The sequence below is a fragment of the Ylistrum balloti genome, unplaced genomic scaffold, assembly GCF_031769215.1.
Source record: "Ylistrum balloti isolate Yb309-2 unplaced genomic scaffold, AGI_CSIRO_Ybal_v1 Utg369756, whole genome shotgun sequence".
NCBI lineage: Eukaryota > Metazoa > Mollusca > Bivalvia > Pectinida > Pectinidae > Ylistrum > Ylistrum balloti.
The window spans coordinates 558,198-578,265 of record NW_026781957.1 but is presented as its reverse complement, the minus strand read 5'-3'; the positions used below and the strand labels follow the sequence as shown (position 1 = coordinate 578,265).

The 20,068-nt window shown below is 36.0% G+C and overlaps 2 protein-coding genes across 3 annotated transcripts; both read right to left on the bottom strand.

The window, feature by feature from the left end:
- Nucleotides 1–99: 99 nt before the first annotated feature.
- On the bottom strand, nt 100–1,124 carry LOC132543435 (uncharacterized). The gene is made up of 3 exons (XM_060206936.1): nt 1,105–1,124; nt 682–924; nt 100–541 (listed from the first exon to the last, which is right to left on the bottom strand). The coding sequence occupies exons 1-3, from the start codon at nt 1,122–1,124 to the stop codon at nt 100–102; spliced, it is 705 nt and encodes a 234-aa protein (XP_060062919.1).
- A 5,591-nt stretch (nt 1,125–6,715) lies between these two features.
- On the bottom strand, nt 6,716–19,845 carry LOC132543469 (phosphoserine phosphatase-like). 2 transcript variants are annotated; one of them, XM_060206971.1, is made up of 7 exons: nt 19,167–19,337; nt 17,656–17,926; nt 10,737–10,902; nt 10,031–10,165; nt 9,644–9,789; nt 8,655–8,803; nt 6,716–8,225 (listed from the first exon to the last, which is right to left on the bottom strand). In XM_060206971.1, the coding sequence occupies exons 1-7, from the start codon at nt 19,293–19,295 to the stop codon at nt 8,106–8,108; spliced, it is 1,116 nt and encodes a 371-aa protein (XP_060062954.1). In that variant the 5' UTR covers nt 19,296–19,337; the 3' UTR covers nt 6,716–8,105. The 2 variants fall into 2 exon arrangements, with proteins under 2 accessions (XP_060062954.1, XP_060062955.1); XM_060206972.1 differs by lacking the exons at nt 17,656–17,926; nt 19,167–19,337 and adding an exon at nt 19,810–19,845.
- Between the last annotated feature and the right edge of the window lie 223 nt (nt 19,846–20,068).

The following is a 20,068-nucleotide window of genomic DNA, read 5'->3' as shown; positions in this document are numbered from 1 at the left end:
CTGTTTTTTCACTTTTCCTGACGTTTTTGTGTCCCTTTTGCCAGGCATAACACAGCAGTTATCTTCTCTCTCAAGAAAGGCAACAACTTTCTCACGTAATTACTTTGTCCCGGTGCTTGTTTTTCTTGCTGTACCAAGTACCCTCACCTTCCTCCGGCTAACCCCTAAAGCCTTTCCCATGATTGCTGTGCATCTGTACTTTCCTGTTATTCCTTTCCATGATTTTTTAGCAGAATTTATTTTCTTCTTTTTCCCCGTTACACTTTCCTTTATTTCTGAAGCCATAGTGTTCGCAAGCAAAAACTTCTTGCGGATAAATGACAGTTTTCTCCTAACTGTAGTTTGGCGCTTTCCGTTAGTTATTTTTTCTAGGTTCAACAACTTCATTTCATGTTTCGTTTTAGAATTTGGAGTCATTGTTATATCCACTGAATTGTTCTCGTTGATGCTGTCAACGTAATCGCTATCATCATGAGAATCGCTACTGTCCACAAACTTCTTTTTAATTCTCTCAAGACGCTTCTGTAATCTCTTATTTGCTCTGTGTAATCCTTGATTCTTTACTTTCAATTCATTGTTTGAGCGGTATGCCTGTCGGAGCGATCTTTTGTATCTTTTACGTAGTCCTTTGTTTTTAGAAGTCGATGGTAGTTTGACTATTAGCTTTTCTCCAGCACCTACTTCGTCATCCTCTCTTGCAAGTGTGTCTTTACATTTTCTTGTGTCTTTAGTTTGTCATAACTCCTTTTCGACCTCTTACGTCCATCTTCTCGACGTTTTTTAAGAGCGTTAGCCCCTAGACATTCAACGGGAATATATTTCTCTTTTTTTCTTTTTGCTTCTTTTTTAAAGAAGTCCTCCTCATTTTTTGCTTTCTGTTTTTCGCGCCAACGCCTTTGTCGCTCGGCATTCGTTAATGGTAATCTGTAAAGATATAGATATAAGCACACAAATACACAAAAATCTAATGGATATTATACATTTGAGTATTTAATAAACCACATAATTATTGCTAGAGTCAGAAATGGCCCCGTTGTGTGCTTGTTGTTGTTGTTAAGTGTTGCTATGGCGGCCATCTTGAAAATCGGAGCAAATAAAAAATACTTTAATGCACATCTAGACATCATATTCTATCATTATGTAAAGTGTAATATCTCTGGGCCAATTAGTTTTTGAGAAAATTGACGGAAACCAAGTTTGGACGGCGGAACCCCGATACGGCTTCAACAAATTTCTGTTACGGATGTCAGACGTTACGGAAGTCAGATTTCAGCATTGTTATTTCCATTTCACAGATCATAACAAATAATATCAGGCCAGTTTCGTGTTTTTTTTTAACTTTACTTAACTTTAACTCAAATATATGCAAAACTTTTGCTCTCTGTAGTTTTATATTCAATTTGAAGCCGTTACGGATGTCAGGCCCTTAAATGCGACATTGCAATGTGTTGTATATATTAATCAGCAGAACGTGTTTGACAAACCTTGTTTTAAAATAAACGCAATGGCGATCGTAAGTGATGTATAACGAGTGATTTTAGTGAAGTTATTTAGCAACAAACCCAGAAAATATAGAAACACCGGTTATAGTTTTAGGCGTTACGGATGTCAGACCGTCTAAGGCGACAATGTTGCATTAGGTTTTAAAAACAGTAGCGTAGAGAGGGCTTGTAAAAAAGTATTTTGTTGTCATGTAACGTATTTTTAGCAACCGAAACAGTACTTGATTTATGCATACCTCGCCACAACATTGTGAGCTTCAACTGTCAATATCAAAGACAACTAAAGCGACATTGCAAAATCGTTTATTATTGTCTATTTACCATAATATAAAGGCATCCGCTTCTGAAAAATATAAGTGTTAGTTGTGAACGAGGTAATTAATTTTGTCAGACAATACCTAGAACAAATTGTAGGAACAGGAAAGTTGTTGTAAAATATTTATTTTGTCGAAACAGACACTGCGACACAAGGTAGTTTCAACCTCTTCTAAGTGGGTCAATTATTCTGGAATGGCTGTTAAATATGGATATGTTTATAATTCCCAGTTTTAAAAAAAATCGCTGATGTCATGTAAAGCATTATCATGTTGATATAAGAATATAGTTCTATCCTTTTTAGATAAGTAAATGATATTTATGCTGATCTTTTATTTCACAGAAAATTATTGACACCACTGTGATGTATATCATGATTTCTGTGTAAGATATTGACAACAAATTAACTTCAGGTTTACATGGAGATATATCTGTTGGAGTTTTTTTTTCAGAATTATGATGGTTTCTGCCATTCCGATCCCAGATATCTGGAGAGTGTGATATTATGATCATGACATTACTACAATGTTAATAGATTTATGAACAGGTGTTTTTACAACATTTGATATCACAGTACACTATGGTATTTTTTTTTCAAAGATTGCTGTTTTAGGATAAACAACTCTTAAATGGTTACCACCTTTTAGCTTCCTTCACATGTGTGGAAACAAGGTAAACAGGATTACCCTCTCAGTGTTACAAGGAGATGCCCTCAAATGACTACAAGGTGGTGTAGTGACAGTGATCCCACTATTACAGAGACATGACCTCAAATGAGTACAAGGTGTGTAGTTACAGTGATCACACTATTACAGAGACATGCCCACAAATGACTACAAGGTGGTGTAGTTACAGTGATCCCACTACTACAGAGACATGCCCTCAAATGTGTTTGACAGGTTAATTACATCTCAACCAAGGACACCAAGAGGTGTCTTCAAATGTGTGCAAGATGGGAGTGCATACAGCTCTCTTACTGTTACAAAGAGATGCCTTCAAATGTATGTATAACATACAAAATGTTGCATACACCAAAATAAAATGAACCATCCTGAATACATAGAGGTTTTTTGTGACAGAAAATTTTTTTTCTGTGTTTCTTATACTGTTGTTCAAATTGGATTCAAGTGTTTGCCCGTCGAAAATGGGTGGATACTGGGTGATGCTTTCTGTCTCTGTAAATATGTCTATGACCAATGGAAACATCAATCATTTTATCATGGAAATGTGATACTCATTACTTGATAGTAATGGTCTACAACACCATAAATGATATCAGTGGTCTACAACACCATCAATGATATCTGGTCTACAACACCATCAATGATATCTGTGGTCTACAACACCATCAATGATATCTGGTCTACAACACCATCAACGATATCTGTGGTCTACAACACCATCAATGATATCTGGTCTACAACACCATCAATGATATCTGGTCTACAACACCATCAATGATATCTGTGGTCTACAACACCATCAAAGATATCTGTGGTCTGCAACACCATCAATGATATCAGTGGTCTACAACACCATCAATGATATCAATGGTCTACAACACCATCAATGATATCAGTGGTCTACAGCACCTTCAATGATATCAGTGGTCTACAACACCATCAATGATATCAGTGGTCTACAGCACCTTCAATGATATCAGTGGTCTACAACACCATCAATGATATCAGTGGTCTACAACACCATCAATGATATCAGTGGTCTACAACACCATCAATGATATCAGTGGTCTACAACACCATCAATGATATCTGTGGTCTACAACACCATCAATGATATCAGTGGTCTACAACACCATCAATGATATCAATGGTCTACAACACCATCAATGATATCAGTGGTCTACAACACCATCAATGATATCTGTGGTCTACAACACCATCGATGATATCTGTGGTCTACAACACCATCAATGATATCTGTGGTCTACAACACCATCTACGATAGCTGTGGTCTACAACACCATCAATGGTCTACAACACCATCAATGATATCTGTGGTCTACAACACCATCAATGATATCTGTGGTCTACAACACCATCAATGATATCTGTGGTCTACAACACCATCAATGATATCAGTGGTCTACAACATCATCAATGATATCAGTGGTCTACATCACCATCAGTGGTCTACAACACCATCAATGATATCTGTGGTGTACAACACCATCAATGATATCAGTGGTCTACAACACCATCAATGATATCTGTGGTCTACAACACCATCGATGATATCTGTGGTCTACAACACCATCAATGATATCTGTGGTCTACAACACCATCTACGATAGCTGTGGTCTACAACACCATCAATGGTCTACAACACCATCAATGATATCTGTGGTCTACAACACCATCAATGATATCTGTGGTCTACAACACCATCAATGATATCTGTGGTCTACAACACCATCAATGATATCAGTGGTCTACAACACCATCAATGATATCAGTGGTCTACATCACCATCAGTGGTCTACAACACCATCAATGATATCTGGTGTACAACACCATCAATGATATCAGTGGTCTACAACACCATCAATGATATCTGTGGTGTACAACACCATCAATATCTGTGGTCTACAACACCATCAATGATATCTGTGGTCTACAACACCATCAATGGTCTACAACACCATCTATGATATGTGGTCTACAACACCATCAATGGTCTACAACACCATCTATGATATCTGTGGTCTACAATGCCATCAATGATATCAATGGTCTACAACACCATCAATGATATGTGGTCTACAATACCATCAATGATATCAATGGTCTACAACACCATCAATGATATCAGTGGTCTACAGCACCTTCAATGATATCAGTGGTCTACAACACCATCAATGATATCAGTGGTCTACAACACCATCAATGATATCAGTGGTCTACAACACCATCAATGATATCAGTGGTCTACAACACCATCAATGATATCTGTGGTCTACAACACCATCAATGATATCAGTGGTCTACAACACCATCAATGATATCTGTGGTCTACAACACCATCAATGATATCAATGGTCTACAACACCATCAATGATATCAGTGGTCTACAACACCATCAATGATATCTGTGGTCTACAACACCATCTATGATAGCTGTGGTCTACAACACCATCAATGGTCTACAACACCATCAATGGTCTACAACACCATCAATGGTCTACAACACCATCAATGATATCTGTGGTCTACAACACCATCAATGATATCTGTGGTCTACAACACCATCAATGATATCTGTGGTCTACAACACCATCAATGATATCAGTGGTCTACAACATCATCAATGATATCAGTGGTCTACATCACCATCAGTGGTCTACAACACCATCAATGATATCTGTGGTGTACAACACCATCAATGATATCAGTGGTCTACAACACCATCAATGATATCTGTGGTGTACAACACCATCAATATCTGTGGTCTACAACACCATCAATGATATCTGTGGTCTACAACACCATCAATGGTCTACAACACCATCTATGATATCTGTGGTCTACAACACCATCAATGGTCTACAACACCATCTATGATATCTGTGGTCTACAATGCCATCAATGATATCTGTGGTCTACAATGCCATCAATGATATCTGTGGTCTACAATGCCATCAACAGAAGCACATTCCAGAAAACTGATACACGAGATCATTTCAAACTTCATGTTAAGGAAACACGGCTATGGTCTTAATATCTTTTATCCTTATATATTACTATCCATCTATATCACATAAGTGATGGTCTGCATTTCACCATACTGGTTATCTCTTGTTAATGGGGAAATGGAATATTATATATATGTATAGATCTAGACCTGGTAATTATTTCAATCTCATGTAGAACACATTTAACTCTTGTTCCTTTACATAGATACTGTTCTCCAGCCTAGCTACACAGGTGTACTGAAATGTCAATACTGCAATATACACTCTGTAGCGTCGCCTGACGTTTTATAAATAGCATACAAATTTACATGTCAACTGCAGTGTAGTCATATTAAAAGTTCAGTCTTTGAACAGGAAATTTTGTTTGGAACCCTGGCATAATAACGGACACTTCTTAACCACCGGAGTGTGAAAGAGATCTGGAGATTTATACCAGTGGAGACAAGGGAAATAACTACCTCTATTTTAGGACCATCATTCATAAGGAAATCAAATGCTTGAATAAATTTTTTTTATTTTTTTCTTTCCCTAAAATCATGAAACAAACAGAAAAAGTAATGCAAAATGGATTTATTTTTCCTCTCTAATTGGTTCAAATTTATTTGGCTCCATCAAATGCTTTAGCAGAAAGGAAGTCTTTCCACAGAAGTTATGAAACAAACGAATTATTTCTCTATAAATTGTACAATTTGTACACTTATTCTACCTGTTTTTCCACTTTTATTCTAATGTAAAAAAAATTTATTGAGCCCCTTAAAATAACAGCACAATAGTAATTTTGAGGTACAATAGTAACATTGAGGTACTTAATACAGTAACAATGGATAGGAAAACAAGTTAATAATCAACAACAAATGTATACGAGTCTTTTTTAATTTGGTGACATTCTGCTTATAACAAATTATCAATTATATTTGTTCCGTAGTGAAGTTACAGAAACTTGCCACGTGAGGAAATCAATACAAGCACTACCAATATTCACCTGTGGCAGTGATGTAACAAAACTTTAAGTTTCAGAAATTTACTTTCAAAACAAATTTGGCAAAATGTCGGTTACAAAGAAAGGAATATCAAAATAATGGACCTCTACATTGCTTGCAACTTCAAGTACTTGAGGAACACTTTTAAAAAAGTTCAACATGTACTTAAATAGAAATAGTTATAAAATTGATATTCAAAAGCAATGGATATAAAAATACTGTTATATGTGGAGTTTAGAATAAATTCAACAGTCAAACAAATTGGTCAATACTGCAACAAAAAAGGTAAAAACAATTTGGTAAATATTCAAATAATTTCAACATTTCACTTTTCATCATACCTAGATTTAAAATTTATCCTCAACCCAAAATATACATCAGATATATTTTTATATCAGAGTACGTTATTTGAGAGTACCAAAATATCATGAAGGAATATACACATACTTGTACAACACAATGTACTTGAAAGTAGATAGATTTTATTATGACTTGTAGCATACATAGTCCAGAAATATAAACACTTCCTGTAATTTGTTACCAAGTGTCATTATATCAATCCTGGGCTCTGCATGGAGTGTAATTTTTTATTATGTCTAACATTCAATTAAAAGGAAAATATAACTCAATTCAGATCTTTTCAACAACGTTATACCTCGATACTTTTTGTCTACAATGTAAACATCTACATTGTAAACATCTCAATGTGAACATCTCCACGTAAACATCTCACAATGTAAACATCTACCATGTAAACACCTTCAATGTAAACATCTCCATGTAAACATCTCACAATGTAAACATCTACAATGTAAACATTCACAATGTAAATATCTTCATGTAAACTTCTACAAGGTAAACATCTCACAATGTAAACATCTACCATGTAAACATCTCACAATGTAAACATCTACAATGTAAACATCTCACAATGTAAACATCTACCATGTAAACATCTACAATGTAAACATCTCCATGTAAACATCTCCATGTAAACATCTACAATGTAAACATCTCACAATGTAAACATCTACCACGTAAACATCTCACAATGTAAACAACTACCATGTAAACATCTTCAATGTAAACATCTCCATGTAAACATCTCCATGTAAACATCTCAATGTAAACATCGACAATGTAAACATCTCCATGTAAACATCTCACAATGTAAACTTCTACAATGTAAACATCTACAATGTAAACATCTACCATGTAAACATCTCACAATGTAAACATCTACAATTTAAACATTCACAATGTAAACATCTCCATGTAAACATCTACAATGTAAATATCCACAATGTAAGCATCCACAATGTAAACATCTCCATGTAAATAAATACCATGTAAATATTAACAATGTAAACATCTGACAATATAAACATCTCAATGTAAACATCTACAATGTAAACATCTACATTGTAAACATCCACAATGTAAACATCCAAAATGTAAACATCCATATATGTAAACATCCACAATGTAAACATCCAAAATGTAAACATCCATATATGTAGATATCAACGATGTGAACCTTCAGAAGGCAGAAATCAAGTATATAAGACCATCCCTAAAATCCTAAGCAGATGTAAGTCAGCTACTCTCATCCTTCACCAGTTCCTGTATAAGTTCCTGGAAATCTCTCACAAACCATTGTGCCCCCTGCTGGACTTTCTCCCTCACCACATTACCGCCATAGCCTATAAAGGCATCCTGTAAAAGTGAACATATCATGCTTACACCAGTCATTAAACTGACAACATCCGACGACAGCCCTGATCTATTTCAACCACCTGTAACCTTAACCTTCTTCAACATCTGACAACAGCCTTGATCTATTTCCACCACCTGTAACCTTTACCTTCTTGTACAACAAATGAACAATTTTTCTTAAAGTCAACTTCTGAGCAAAATCTAGAATAAGTGAGTTAAATTTTAACTCGGTTACTGAATTCTCATCTTAAATGCACATGCCTACAAAACAATAATTTAATCTGTACGATGTAAATGCCATATTGAAAATAAGGTATCTGTCTAAATATGCTACCTTGTAGAAATAATTGTATTTGATCTGTATCAACCTTTGTTTTCACCCCACATATCGTATATTGATTCTCATCCAGGTACATTCTCAACACTTACAGCAGGTGGGCAAGCTTCCATATCTGTAGCACCGTCCCCAATCATCACAAGGTTTTTATATCCAAACTTGTCCTTCAACCTTTGAACTACTACCTTTTTTCCACCAGATTCTGAGGTTGGTTGGTCCTCATCAAAACCTGCATAGTCACCTACAAAAGTTAAACAGGTAAGGTAATTATACTAAAGTACAGTAATCCTTGGTTTATGTTATTCAAAATATATAACATATTTTATCACAAAATAAGCCCCTTCACCAGTGAAAAATATTGACTGAAAGGGAGAGGGCTCATTTCGTGTATATCTAATGTCCACCATCTTGGACAATTGTCATACCTTACTATTGTCACCTGTAATAGTGCAGCTTGCTGACGACTTTGATCCTGTTGATATATTTTGTGACAATAACCAGAAAACGGAGGTAATATTTAATCTTCAGGACCATTAGATTGCCTCTCCTTAAGAATAACAATAGGATAAGAAAGGTCCCTACATATGATGTGAAAAAACTTATTTTATATGTTTCATATATTTTGTTTTTCAATAAGTTGTCAGAAAACGAAAAATCCACTCATTTCTATACCTAAGTCACACAACAAAAGAATTCTTCCAATTAGACAGTTTTTTTTATATTCTTCAAAATTTACCCTAGTCAACGCTTCAAAGATGCAATGGACGTCGTATGTCAGCGGAGACTTTGTGAAGGTGACAAAATAGCTTTTATAATGGTGAATGGGGGAAGCTTTAGAGTAAGTAATCCTCCTAAGCCTAGAAGATACACAAAAGTAGGGAAGGTGGTTTATTTGTGGTAAAATACTAAATCTACTTCTGCTTTCAATATATTTGGTAAAATACAAGAAGCTAAGTAGATAATATTTTGGCACACCAAGCTTTACAACATAATCTTGATGTCTCAATGAGGAATCACCTGGCCACTTTTAAAGAATGCATTACATGTTATGATACATTTATATAACATGAAGTCCGCTTACCGTGATAATAGAACTTGAGTTTATTGGCATATATGTTTTCAAAAGGAACCGATAGAATCTCAGCAGCAGGCTCTATGATGGAGGTCATTCCACCAGACACAAGGTAAACCGCAACCCCTCTCTCCTTTAGTATGGCAACAAGCTCTCTAGAAACACCAACACAATATCATAAATTGGGCCACATGGTCCCAAGAATGTGTGTCACCATAGCAACATTTTAACAGTCCTCAGCTGTCTGGATTCACCAATATCATGAATAGGGACAAACTGTCAAAGGAATGTATTTCACCAAAACAACATTACGACCAGCCCGATCCCAGCCCACAACAGGCCAGGAATGTACTTTAAGGTGTAAACATTAGGAATGTTTAGTAAGTGATGACTTACTTGATACCAGGAGAAAAGTCAGGAGTATGCTGAGACACAAAATCTGACAGGTTTTTGTGTGAAGGTTTGACAATGTTTAGTCTCTCTGTTAGAGCCTCTCGGAATGATACTCCACCTCCCATGGCTTTGTTTGTCCTACAACAATAAAAGTTCTAGGTTAGCTGTCAAATCTGTCAATTTTACCTTAAATGGCTGTTCACAAGATATAATGCATGTTTTTCTTTTTAGATTGTTTCTTTGATAAAACTAATTATCTAAATTCCAATAAACAACAAATGTGTGGATTTGTCAACAGATAAGCTCAGTTATTAGATGGTTAATAAGTTGCATTCAGTTTTTGAAAATATACATAATATGGTTTGGTTAATAGCCTGTTGATAACGCAGAAAAATATGTTAACAAGAAAAAGCAAACTGAAAATTAGTAAAAGGGATGAATAATTTAGTGTTGCTTTGAGATCAAACAAGGTCAGAAAATTTGCTGAACTACTAAATAATATCACATCATCTAAAACAAGTAACAATCACTCCCTTACCAGTGATGACTTTTCCCTTGCTGTTATAACCTGATGGAGTAGTATGAAGGAATACAATATTTATTGTTTGTTTGGTGTTGATATATTTTCGTATTTCCAGTCAAGTCTAACAAATAATTACTGATGATGGAGTATAAAAAACAGTTTGATATTATTGAAAATCCTTTATACCATTCTTGAACCTCCTGTCCTACTCCACAGAATTTCGCCAGCTCATCCAAAGCTTCATCTTTTAACACAGTAGAGTCCACATCAAAACACACCGCATCAGCAGCTCGCCACACATTCTTCACACTGGCCATGTCTAAAGCCATTCTAACAGCACGTCCACTCCAATCTGAAAGAACAGAAAAATGGTTGATAGGTCTAAATTCTAACAGAACCTCCACACCAGTCTGTATGGACAGAGAATGGATAAGTATAAATTCTAACAGAACCTCCACACCAGTCTGTATGGACAGAGAATGGATAAGTATAAATTCTAACAGAACGTCCACTCCAGTCTGTATGGACAGAGAATGGATAAGTATAAATTCTAACAGAACCTCCACACCAGTCTGTATGGACAGAGAATGGATAAGTATAAATTCTAACAGAACGTCCACTCCAGTCTGTATGGACAGAGAATGGATAAGTATAAATTCTAACAGAACGTCCACACCAGTCTGTATGGACAGAGAATGGATAAGTATAAATTCTAACAGAACCTCCACACCAGTCTGTATGGACAGAGAATGGATAAGTATAAATTCTAACAGAACGTCCACACCAGTCTGTATGGACAGAGAATGGATAAGTATAAATTCTAACAGAACCTCCACACCAGTCTGTATGGACAGAGAATGGATAAGTATAAATTCTAACAGAACGTCCACACCAGTCTGTATGGACAGAGAATGGATAAGTATAAATTCTAACAGAACGTCCACTCCAGTCTGTATGGACAGAGTATGGATAAGTATAAATTCTAACAGAATGTCCACACCAGTCTGTATGGACAGAGAATGGATAAGTATAAATTCTAACAGAACCTCCACACCAGTCTGTATGGACAGAGAATGGATAAGTATAAATTCTAACAGAACGTCCACTCCAGTCTGTATGGACAGAGAATGGATAAGTATAAATTCTAACAGAACCTCCACACCAGTCTGTATGGACAGAGAATGGATAAGTATAAATTCTAACAGAACGTCCACACCAGTCTGTATGGACAGAGAATGGATAAGTATAAATTCTAACAGAAGCTCCACACCAGTCTGTATGGACAGAGAATGGATGGACAGAGAATGGATAAGTATAAATTCTAACAGAACCTCCACACCAGTCTGTATGGACAGAGAATGGATAAGTATAAATTCTAACAGAACGTCCACACCAGTCTGTATGGACAGAGAATGGATAAGTATAAATTCTAACAGAATGTCCACTCCAGTCTGTATGGACAGAGAATGGATAAGTATAAATTCTAACAGAACCTCCACACCAGTCTGTATGGACAGAGAATGGATAAGTATAAATTCTAACAGAACCTCCACACCAGTCTGTATGGACAGAGAATGGATAAGTATAAATTCTAACAGAACGTCCACTCCAATATGAAAGAACAGAAAAACAGTTGATAGGTCTACAGTCCAACAGCACGTCCACACGAGTCTAACAGCAGGTATGTTTCAAGTCATCTTATGAAAACTGCTGAATCAACATAAAGTGATGATTACCAGTTTTGTAACATATTACCTGATTACCATACTGGATGTTTAAGCTATATCTTGTTAATACTTAAGACTTTTCAGGGACATGTCTATATCTCTCATGTTTTCACCAATCAGATTTGTGACTTCTAAAATTGTCAGGAGTCAGCTGATCAAGAATACCTTACAATTGCACTATTAATCAGGTGGATATACAAGTCCATGTATTCTACTCAAAGCACTGATGATATCTTTAAACTCAAATCTCATAAACTTAAAATATAGAAATATGAAATTCCTATAAACAAAATGATCACATCTGAGCATTATTGTCAATGAATATTTTATTTTATAAGTACAAACAATTTGTACATCAGTCCAAAGTAAGATACACAAAACACAGATATAACTCTCATCAAAATGATCTATGTGCTTCCTACTTACTGACCAAGTTGGCTACAGAGAATCTTTACTGGTTGATGGCAATGAGGGTAGAAGACTAATACACCAGTGGAAGAAAAGAAAACAATAAAAATGTGTTTTACTATCTTTTGGACAAGACTATCACCACAAAACTTGAATTTGCATTCTCCACATAAGTCACTGCTAACCTGTATAGGATGGGAAACTTAAATGAGAGGGTAACAACCCTCTTGTAGCCATCTCCTCAGAAACTGTGCAATTCTTTGTTCTATCCTCTTGGACAGCTTCATCAAAAACCTTGCATAAATTGACGGTCTTCATCAATGGTTTCCAGCTGGTGCAATGACAATTACTGGGAGTTACCTTTCACCAATCTCAATCGACAAGAAAAAATTCACTTTAAGACGAGACCAGGAACTCTGTTAGATCTGCTGACAACAATGTCTTGGTATTTTCTACTCCACATCTGTTAGATCTGCTGACAACAATGTCTTGGTATTTTCTACTCCATGTCTGTTAGATCTGCTGACAACAATGTCTTGGTATTTTCTACTCCATGTCTGTTAGATCTGCTGACAACAATGTCTTGGTATTTTCTACTCCATGTCTGTTAGATCTGCTGACAACAATGTCTTGGTATTTTCTACTCCATGTCTGTTAGATCTGCTTACAACAATGTCTTGGTATTTTCTACTCCATGTCTGTTAGATCTGCTGTGCTGACAACAATGTCTTGGTATTTTCTACTCCACATCTGTTAGATCTGCTGACAACAATGTCTTGGTATTTTCTACTCCATGTCTGTTAGATCTGCTGACAACAATGTCTTGGTATTTTTTACTCCATGTCTGTTAGATCTGCTGACAACAATGTCTTGGTATTTTCTACTCCATGTCTGTTAGATCTGCTGACAACAATGTCTTGGTATTTTCTACTCCACATCTGTTAGATCTGCTGACAACAATGTCTTGGTATTTTCTACTCCATGTCTGTTAGATCTGCTGACAACAATGTCTTGGTATTTTCTACTCCACATCTGTTAGATCTGCTGACAACAATGTCTTGGTATTTTCTACTCCATGTCTGTTAGATCTGCTGACAACAATGTCTTGGTATTTTCTACTCCATGTCTGTTAGATCTGCTGACAACAATGTCTTGGTATTTTCTACTCCATGTCTGTTAGATCTGCTGACAACAATGTCTTGGTATTTTCTACTCCATGTCTGTTAGATCTGCTGACAACAATGTCTTGGTATTTTCTACTCCATGTCTGTTAGATCTGCTGACAACAATGTCTTGGTATTTTCTACTCCACATCTGTTAGATCTGCTGACAACAATAGATCTGCTGACAAATGTCTTGGTAATGTCTTGGTATTTTCTACTCCATGTCTGTTAGATCTGCTGACAACAATGTCTTGGTATTTTCTACTCCACATCTGTTAGATCTGCTGACAACAATGTCTTGGTATTTTCTACTCCACATCTGTTAGATCTGCTGACAACAATGTCTTGGTATTTTCTACTCCACAACTGTTAGATCTGCTGACAACAATGTCTTGGTATTTTCTACTCCATGTCTGTTAGATCTGCTGACAACAATGTCTTGGTATTTTCTACTCCATGTCTGTTAGATCTGCTGACAACAATGTCTTGGTATTTTCTACTCCACATCTGTTAGATCTGCTGACAACAATGTCTTGGTATTTTCTACTCCATGTCTGTTAGATCTGCTGACAACAATGTCTTGGTATTTTCTACTCCACATCTGTTAGATCTGCTGACAACAATGTCTTGGTATTTTCTACTCCACATCTGTTAGATCTGCTGACAACAATGTCTTGGTATTTTCTACTCCACATCTGTTAGATCTGCTGACAACAATGTCTTGGTATTTTCTACTCCATGTCTGTTAGATCTGCTGACAACAATGTCTTGGTATTTTCTACTCCATGTCTGTTAGATCTGCTGACAACAATGTCTTGGTATTTTCTACTCCACATCTGTTAGATCTGCTGACAACAATGTCTTGGTATTTTCTAGATCTGCTGACAACTCTTGGTATTTTCTACATGTCTGTTAGATCTGCTGACAACAATGTCTTGGTATTTTCTACTCCACATCTGTTAGATCTGCTGACAACAATGTCTTGGTATTTTCTACTCCACATCTGTTAGATCTGCTGACAATGTCTTGGTATTTTCTACTCCATGTCTGTTAGATCTGCTGACAACAATGTCTTGGTATTTTCTACTCCATGTCTGTTAGATCTGCTGACAACAATGTCTTGGTATTTTCTACTCCATGTCTGTTAGATCTGCTGACAACAATGTCTTGGTATTTTCTACTCCATGTCTGTTAGATCTGCTGACAACAATGTCTTGGTATTTTCTACTCCACATCTGTTAGATCTGCTGACAATGTCTTGGTATTTTCTACTCCATGTCTGTTAGATCTGCTGACAACAATGTCTTGGTATTTTCTACTCCATGTCTGTTAGATCTGCTGACAACAATGTCTTGGTATTTTCTACTCCATGTCTGTTAGATCTGCTGACAACAATGTCTTGGTATTTTCTACTCTACATCTGTTAGATCTGCTGACAACAATTTCTTGGTATTTTCTACTCCACATCTGTTAGATCTGCTGACAACAATGTCTTGGTATTTTCTACTCTACATGTTAGATCTGCTGACAACAATGTCTTGGTATTTTCTTGGTTTCTTGGTATACTCCATGTCTGTTAGATCTGCTGACAACAATGTCTTGGTATTTTCTACTCCACATCTGTTAGATCTGCTGACAACAATGTCTTGGTATTTTCTACTCCATGTCTGTTAGATCTGCTGACAACAATGTCTTGGTATTTTCTACTCCATGTCTGTTAGATCTGCTGTGCTGACAACAATGTCTTGGTATTTTCTACTCCACATCTGTTAGATCTGCTGACAACAATGTCTTGGTATTTTCTACTCCATGTCTGTTAGATCTGCTGACAACAATGTCTTGGTATTTTCTACTCCATGTCTGTTAGATCTGCTGACAACAATGTCTTGGTATTTTCTACTCCATGTCTGTTAGATCTGCTGACAACAATGTCTTGGTATTTTCTACTCCACATCTGTTAGATCTGCTGACAACAATGTCTTGGTATTTTCTACTCCATGTCTGTTAGATCTGCTGCTGACAACAATGTCTTGGTATTGTTAGATCTGCTGACAACAATGTCATTTTCTGTCTGTTAGATCTGCTGACAACAATGTCTTGGTATTTTCTACTCCATGTGTTAGATCTGCTGTCTGTTAGATCTGCTGACAACAATGTCTTGGTATTTTCTACTCCATGTCTGTTAGATCTGCTGACAACAATGTCTTGGTATTTTCTTACTCCATGTCTGTTAGATCTGCTGACAACAATGTCTTGGTATTTTCTACTCCACATCTGTTAGATCTGCTGACAACAATGTCTTGGTATTTTCTACTCCATGTCTGTTAGATCTGCTGACAACAATGTCTTGGTATTTTCTACTCCACATCTGTTAGATCTGCTGACAACAATGTCTTGGTATTTTCTACTCTACATCTGTTAGATCTGACAACAATGTCTTGGTATTTTCTACTCCACATCTGCTGACAACAATGTCTTGTTAGATCTGTTGACAACAATGTCTTGGTATTTTCTACTCCACATCTGTTAGATCTGCTGACAACAATGTCTTGGTATTTTCTACTCCATGTCTGTTAGATCTGCTTGTCTTGATTTTCTACTCTGCTGTTAGATCTGCTGACAACAATGTCTTGGTATTTTCTACTCCATGTCTGTTAGATCTGCTGACAACAATGTCTTGGTATTTTCTACTCCACAACTGTTAGATCTGCTGACAACAATGTCTTGGTATTCCATTCTGTTAGATCTCAACAATGTCTTGGTATTTTCTACTCCAGTTAGATCTGCTTCCATGTCTGTTAGATCTGCTGACAACAATGTCTTGGTATTTTCTACTCTACATCTGTTAGATCTGCTGACAACAATTTCTTGGTATTTTCTACTCCATGTCTGTTAGATCTGCTGACAACAATGTCTTGGTATTTTCTACTCTACATCTGTTAGATCTGACAACAATGTCTTGGTATTTTCTACTCCACATCTGTTAGATCTGCTGACAACAATGTCTTGGTATTTTCTACTCCACATCTGTTAGATCTGCTGACAACAATGTCTTGGTATTTTCTACTCTACCTGTTAGATCTGCTGACAAAGGTGTGTTGGTATTTTTAGCTCCAACCATATTAGTGATTGAAAACAGCAAGAAACATTTGAATAGGTTCCTTCGCATATTTATCAATTCAATCAAGTAGGCAAGGCCTCTTATATGTACAAGATAGGTATTTTCTTAATATCTAAACAAAATTTGAAATCAATATAAAACCTGTTCATGATTTCAAGGAATGCTATGGTAATGAGCATACTTATAAACAAATGAATACAGTTTATGCATATGCATTTCAAGGCTTACAAAACCATAAATATGAAATGACAATGAATTCGCAATTCATAATTGTTCTCAGATAATTGATTTCTCTTAATTGACTTGTGTGGCAATCTTGGAATCCATTCTCTTACACAATGAAGATCTGTATAGGTCTCTCTCTCATCTTACGCTCATCACTTTTTTCTTCCCTTTTGATCATTCCCTCTCTCTCATACTTTCTACATGAAATCTATAAAAGAGTGCATATCATACTGCATTAAAACATACATATTATCTGACTTTCACAAAACTTCTCTTCTCACACCAAATTGTTATCAGACCAACCAACCCAAAGATACAATTACTAAATATATGTGATAAGTAACTTATTAAAATTTGCTCCACAAGTCTTAATATCAATCGATGACAGCAATAATTACACATTGTGATTGAACTCCAGTAAAACAACAGAAATTCTGACAAGGGCCTAATACTGATCACACCTTCAGCTTGCTGTGCGATCACGCTATCCGGAAACATTCGTTTGCAGAGCTTGGATAAATGATCTGCAGCTTCTACTGACAGCTTATGTTCACATATAAAATTAGCAAAGAGCCATTCAGCATTAGTAACAGCTTGATCTTCAACCTGTACCGTTGTCACAAAGGTGGTCAGAGATCCAGATTTCTCGTGTAATATGTGCATAGATGATGTTGCATGTTTTTTCACATCATGCTTTCCTCCATGGCTAACACTAAAGTTTCTGCAGCACAGCTGAAAAAAAAATAATTATCATATTTAAACCCAAGGTTTGCAATACAATTTATCAAAATACATACAAAAATAAAAATCATTCGTTATGTATTGAATCATAAGAATTGTATTTCAATTCCATGATTTACTGATATATCTAATTCATTGTTGGAACGATTTCCGTGACAACCAATCAAAAACGTGTCATATCATTGTCATATTAGAAATATTAATTACATATGATTTTTGGTTGTTTGTAAACAAAATGCTAATTTGTACCAGTAGAGTGTCATTTTTCATCTTTTCATTTGTCAATGAAAAGAATAAAATCTACTTGAATTTGATAATGACTTGAAGGGGTTGGAGGCGATGGCAACATGCATGTTGCTCTGTGGTGTAGGGACTCCTGTTTTTTACTTAATGGAATTCCTGTGAACTAATTAACTACCATGCGCTGACACATGTGTTACTGCTGTTTTCATACTGCTGACAGAGAATGTAAACAAACCACTTGTCACTCCAGTCATCACTGGCTACTCACTTAAGACTAAATTATCAGAACATATCCATTGGACCAAAGTCTCATTCATCAATTTGTTACTACTCATTTTCATTTAGAAAGTGACAGGCCCACTTGTGAATAAATTTCAAATGACAAAGTAGTATAAATTAATGTCACCTCACACGAGCTGTTGTGTGTAGTGATTTCTTAAAAAACAATCCTCCCTTTAAATGTTTCTCATTTTTGAAATCAAGGATACATTACAGATATTCCTATCAAAATGTGTAATAGAAAAACCAATTTGCAAACTTATCATTCAGATTGTGATTAGGTCTTGAGTTTTATAAATTTACCAACAACATATCATTTATTTTGCAGCAGTTATGAAAATGATAAACTACATGAACTTAACAAATGAGACAAGAGTGTTTTTTTTTCTTTTTTTTTTATTTGAAATAAAACTGCATGGGAAACCAATGTTGTCCAGCGGGCATGTGACCATATACTGCAAAGGAATGTTGATAAAAGCAGGAAAGGTTTAGTATCAAGTTTTTTTTGCAATTCTGCATTTTCACTTTTTTTAATGAAATTCAGACAATCAAAGGCATGGTAAAGACTGTTACGATTAAAAAGTGGACACTTCACGTTGATGTCTTGACATCATGATGTTTATTAACATTCCTCTGCAACAATATTTGTTTCAGGTTTTCAAGTATAAATGAGATAATAAAACACGTGAAAAGATATAAACAAGCTTACCTTACAAAAAGCAGTTGTTTTGCTCGTCGAATGTTTTCCGATCCATGGAAATTCTTTTTCCCAGTGAACCTGGTATTTCGTTGGATATCTCTGACGTTTCGGATTGGATTTCGGAGGTGTCAGTGCCATGGAAACACGTGCTGAATCTTTGACTTATAGACTAGACTAAATACAACTTTAAGGCCTTCAGCTTAAAGATATGGCAGATGGTCAACCTACTTGGAGAAACGGTCAACTGTTGTTTTGATTGGGCCAAAATCGTCTATTCCGATTGGTTGAAATCGGGAGTAAGAAGCGGGAGAGGTTGCCAAAAGCGGGAGGTAACTGTTCGATGTTCTGGAGAAGTCCCGCATATCGCGTGGGGATCGAACTGCTTTCTGTGGATTTCTCAAATTCACGCCAGACATTAAAATCACGAAGGACACAAATATTACTATTCTTTTATCAATGAGAATGTTGAGGGGACAACTCCCCCGTCCGAGTGTTGATTTTAAGTATTAACGCCGTCTTCATGTCGTGTGCTCAGTACGGCTTGACACTGATACTCGTAAAAACTTGTCCATATGGTGACCAATTGTCAGAGGAGATTGGTCAAACAAGGGACCCCGGTGTTACTTAAATTATGCATATACTGTTGACTTACCTGTACAACGGAAAGCACTGCACGTGGCGGCTACCTGTCAAATTATTTAGCTCTCTTTTGTCCCTCCAGAATGAAGAGTTCCATCAATGTCTTAAAGAGGCGAATACGTTAAAATCGAAATTACATAATGGCTCTATATGATGTGTATAATTTGTATTTGTCATTGTTGATTTCAGTCCTGTCGAGATGACTATTTGATGTCTATAACCTGTTTTTTTTATAATACAAAAGAAATAGGAAGCATGACAAAATGTCGGGT

Excerpts from the sequence above, each read along its gene's own strand:
- LOC132543435 (XM_060206936.1), bottom strand. The coding sequence starts at position 1,124 with ATGTCTAGATGTGCATTAAA. Across the intron at positions 925-1,104 it reads ATGTCTAGATGTGCATTAAA|ATTACCATTAACGAATGCCG; the intron begins GTATTTTTTATT and ends ATATCTTTACAG. Across the intron at positions 542-681 it reads TTGCAAGAGAGGATGACGAA|AGCAAATAAGAGATTACAGA; the intron begins GTAGGTGCTGGA and ends AGGATTACACAG.
- LOC132543469 (XM_060206971.1), bottom strand. The coding sequence starts at position 19,295 with ATGGCACTGACACCTCCGAAATCCAATCCGAAACGTCAGAGATATCCA. Across the intron at positions 9,790-10,030 it reads GACTTTTCTCCTGGTATCAA|AGAGCTTGTTGCCATACTAA; the intron begins GTAAGTCATCAC and ends TGGTGTTTCTAG. Across the intron at positions 8,804-9,643 it reads ACTCAAGTTCTATTATCACG|GTGACTATGCAGGTTTTGAT; the intron begins GTAAGCGGACTT and ends TAACTTTTGTAG.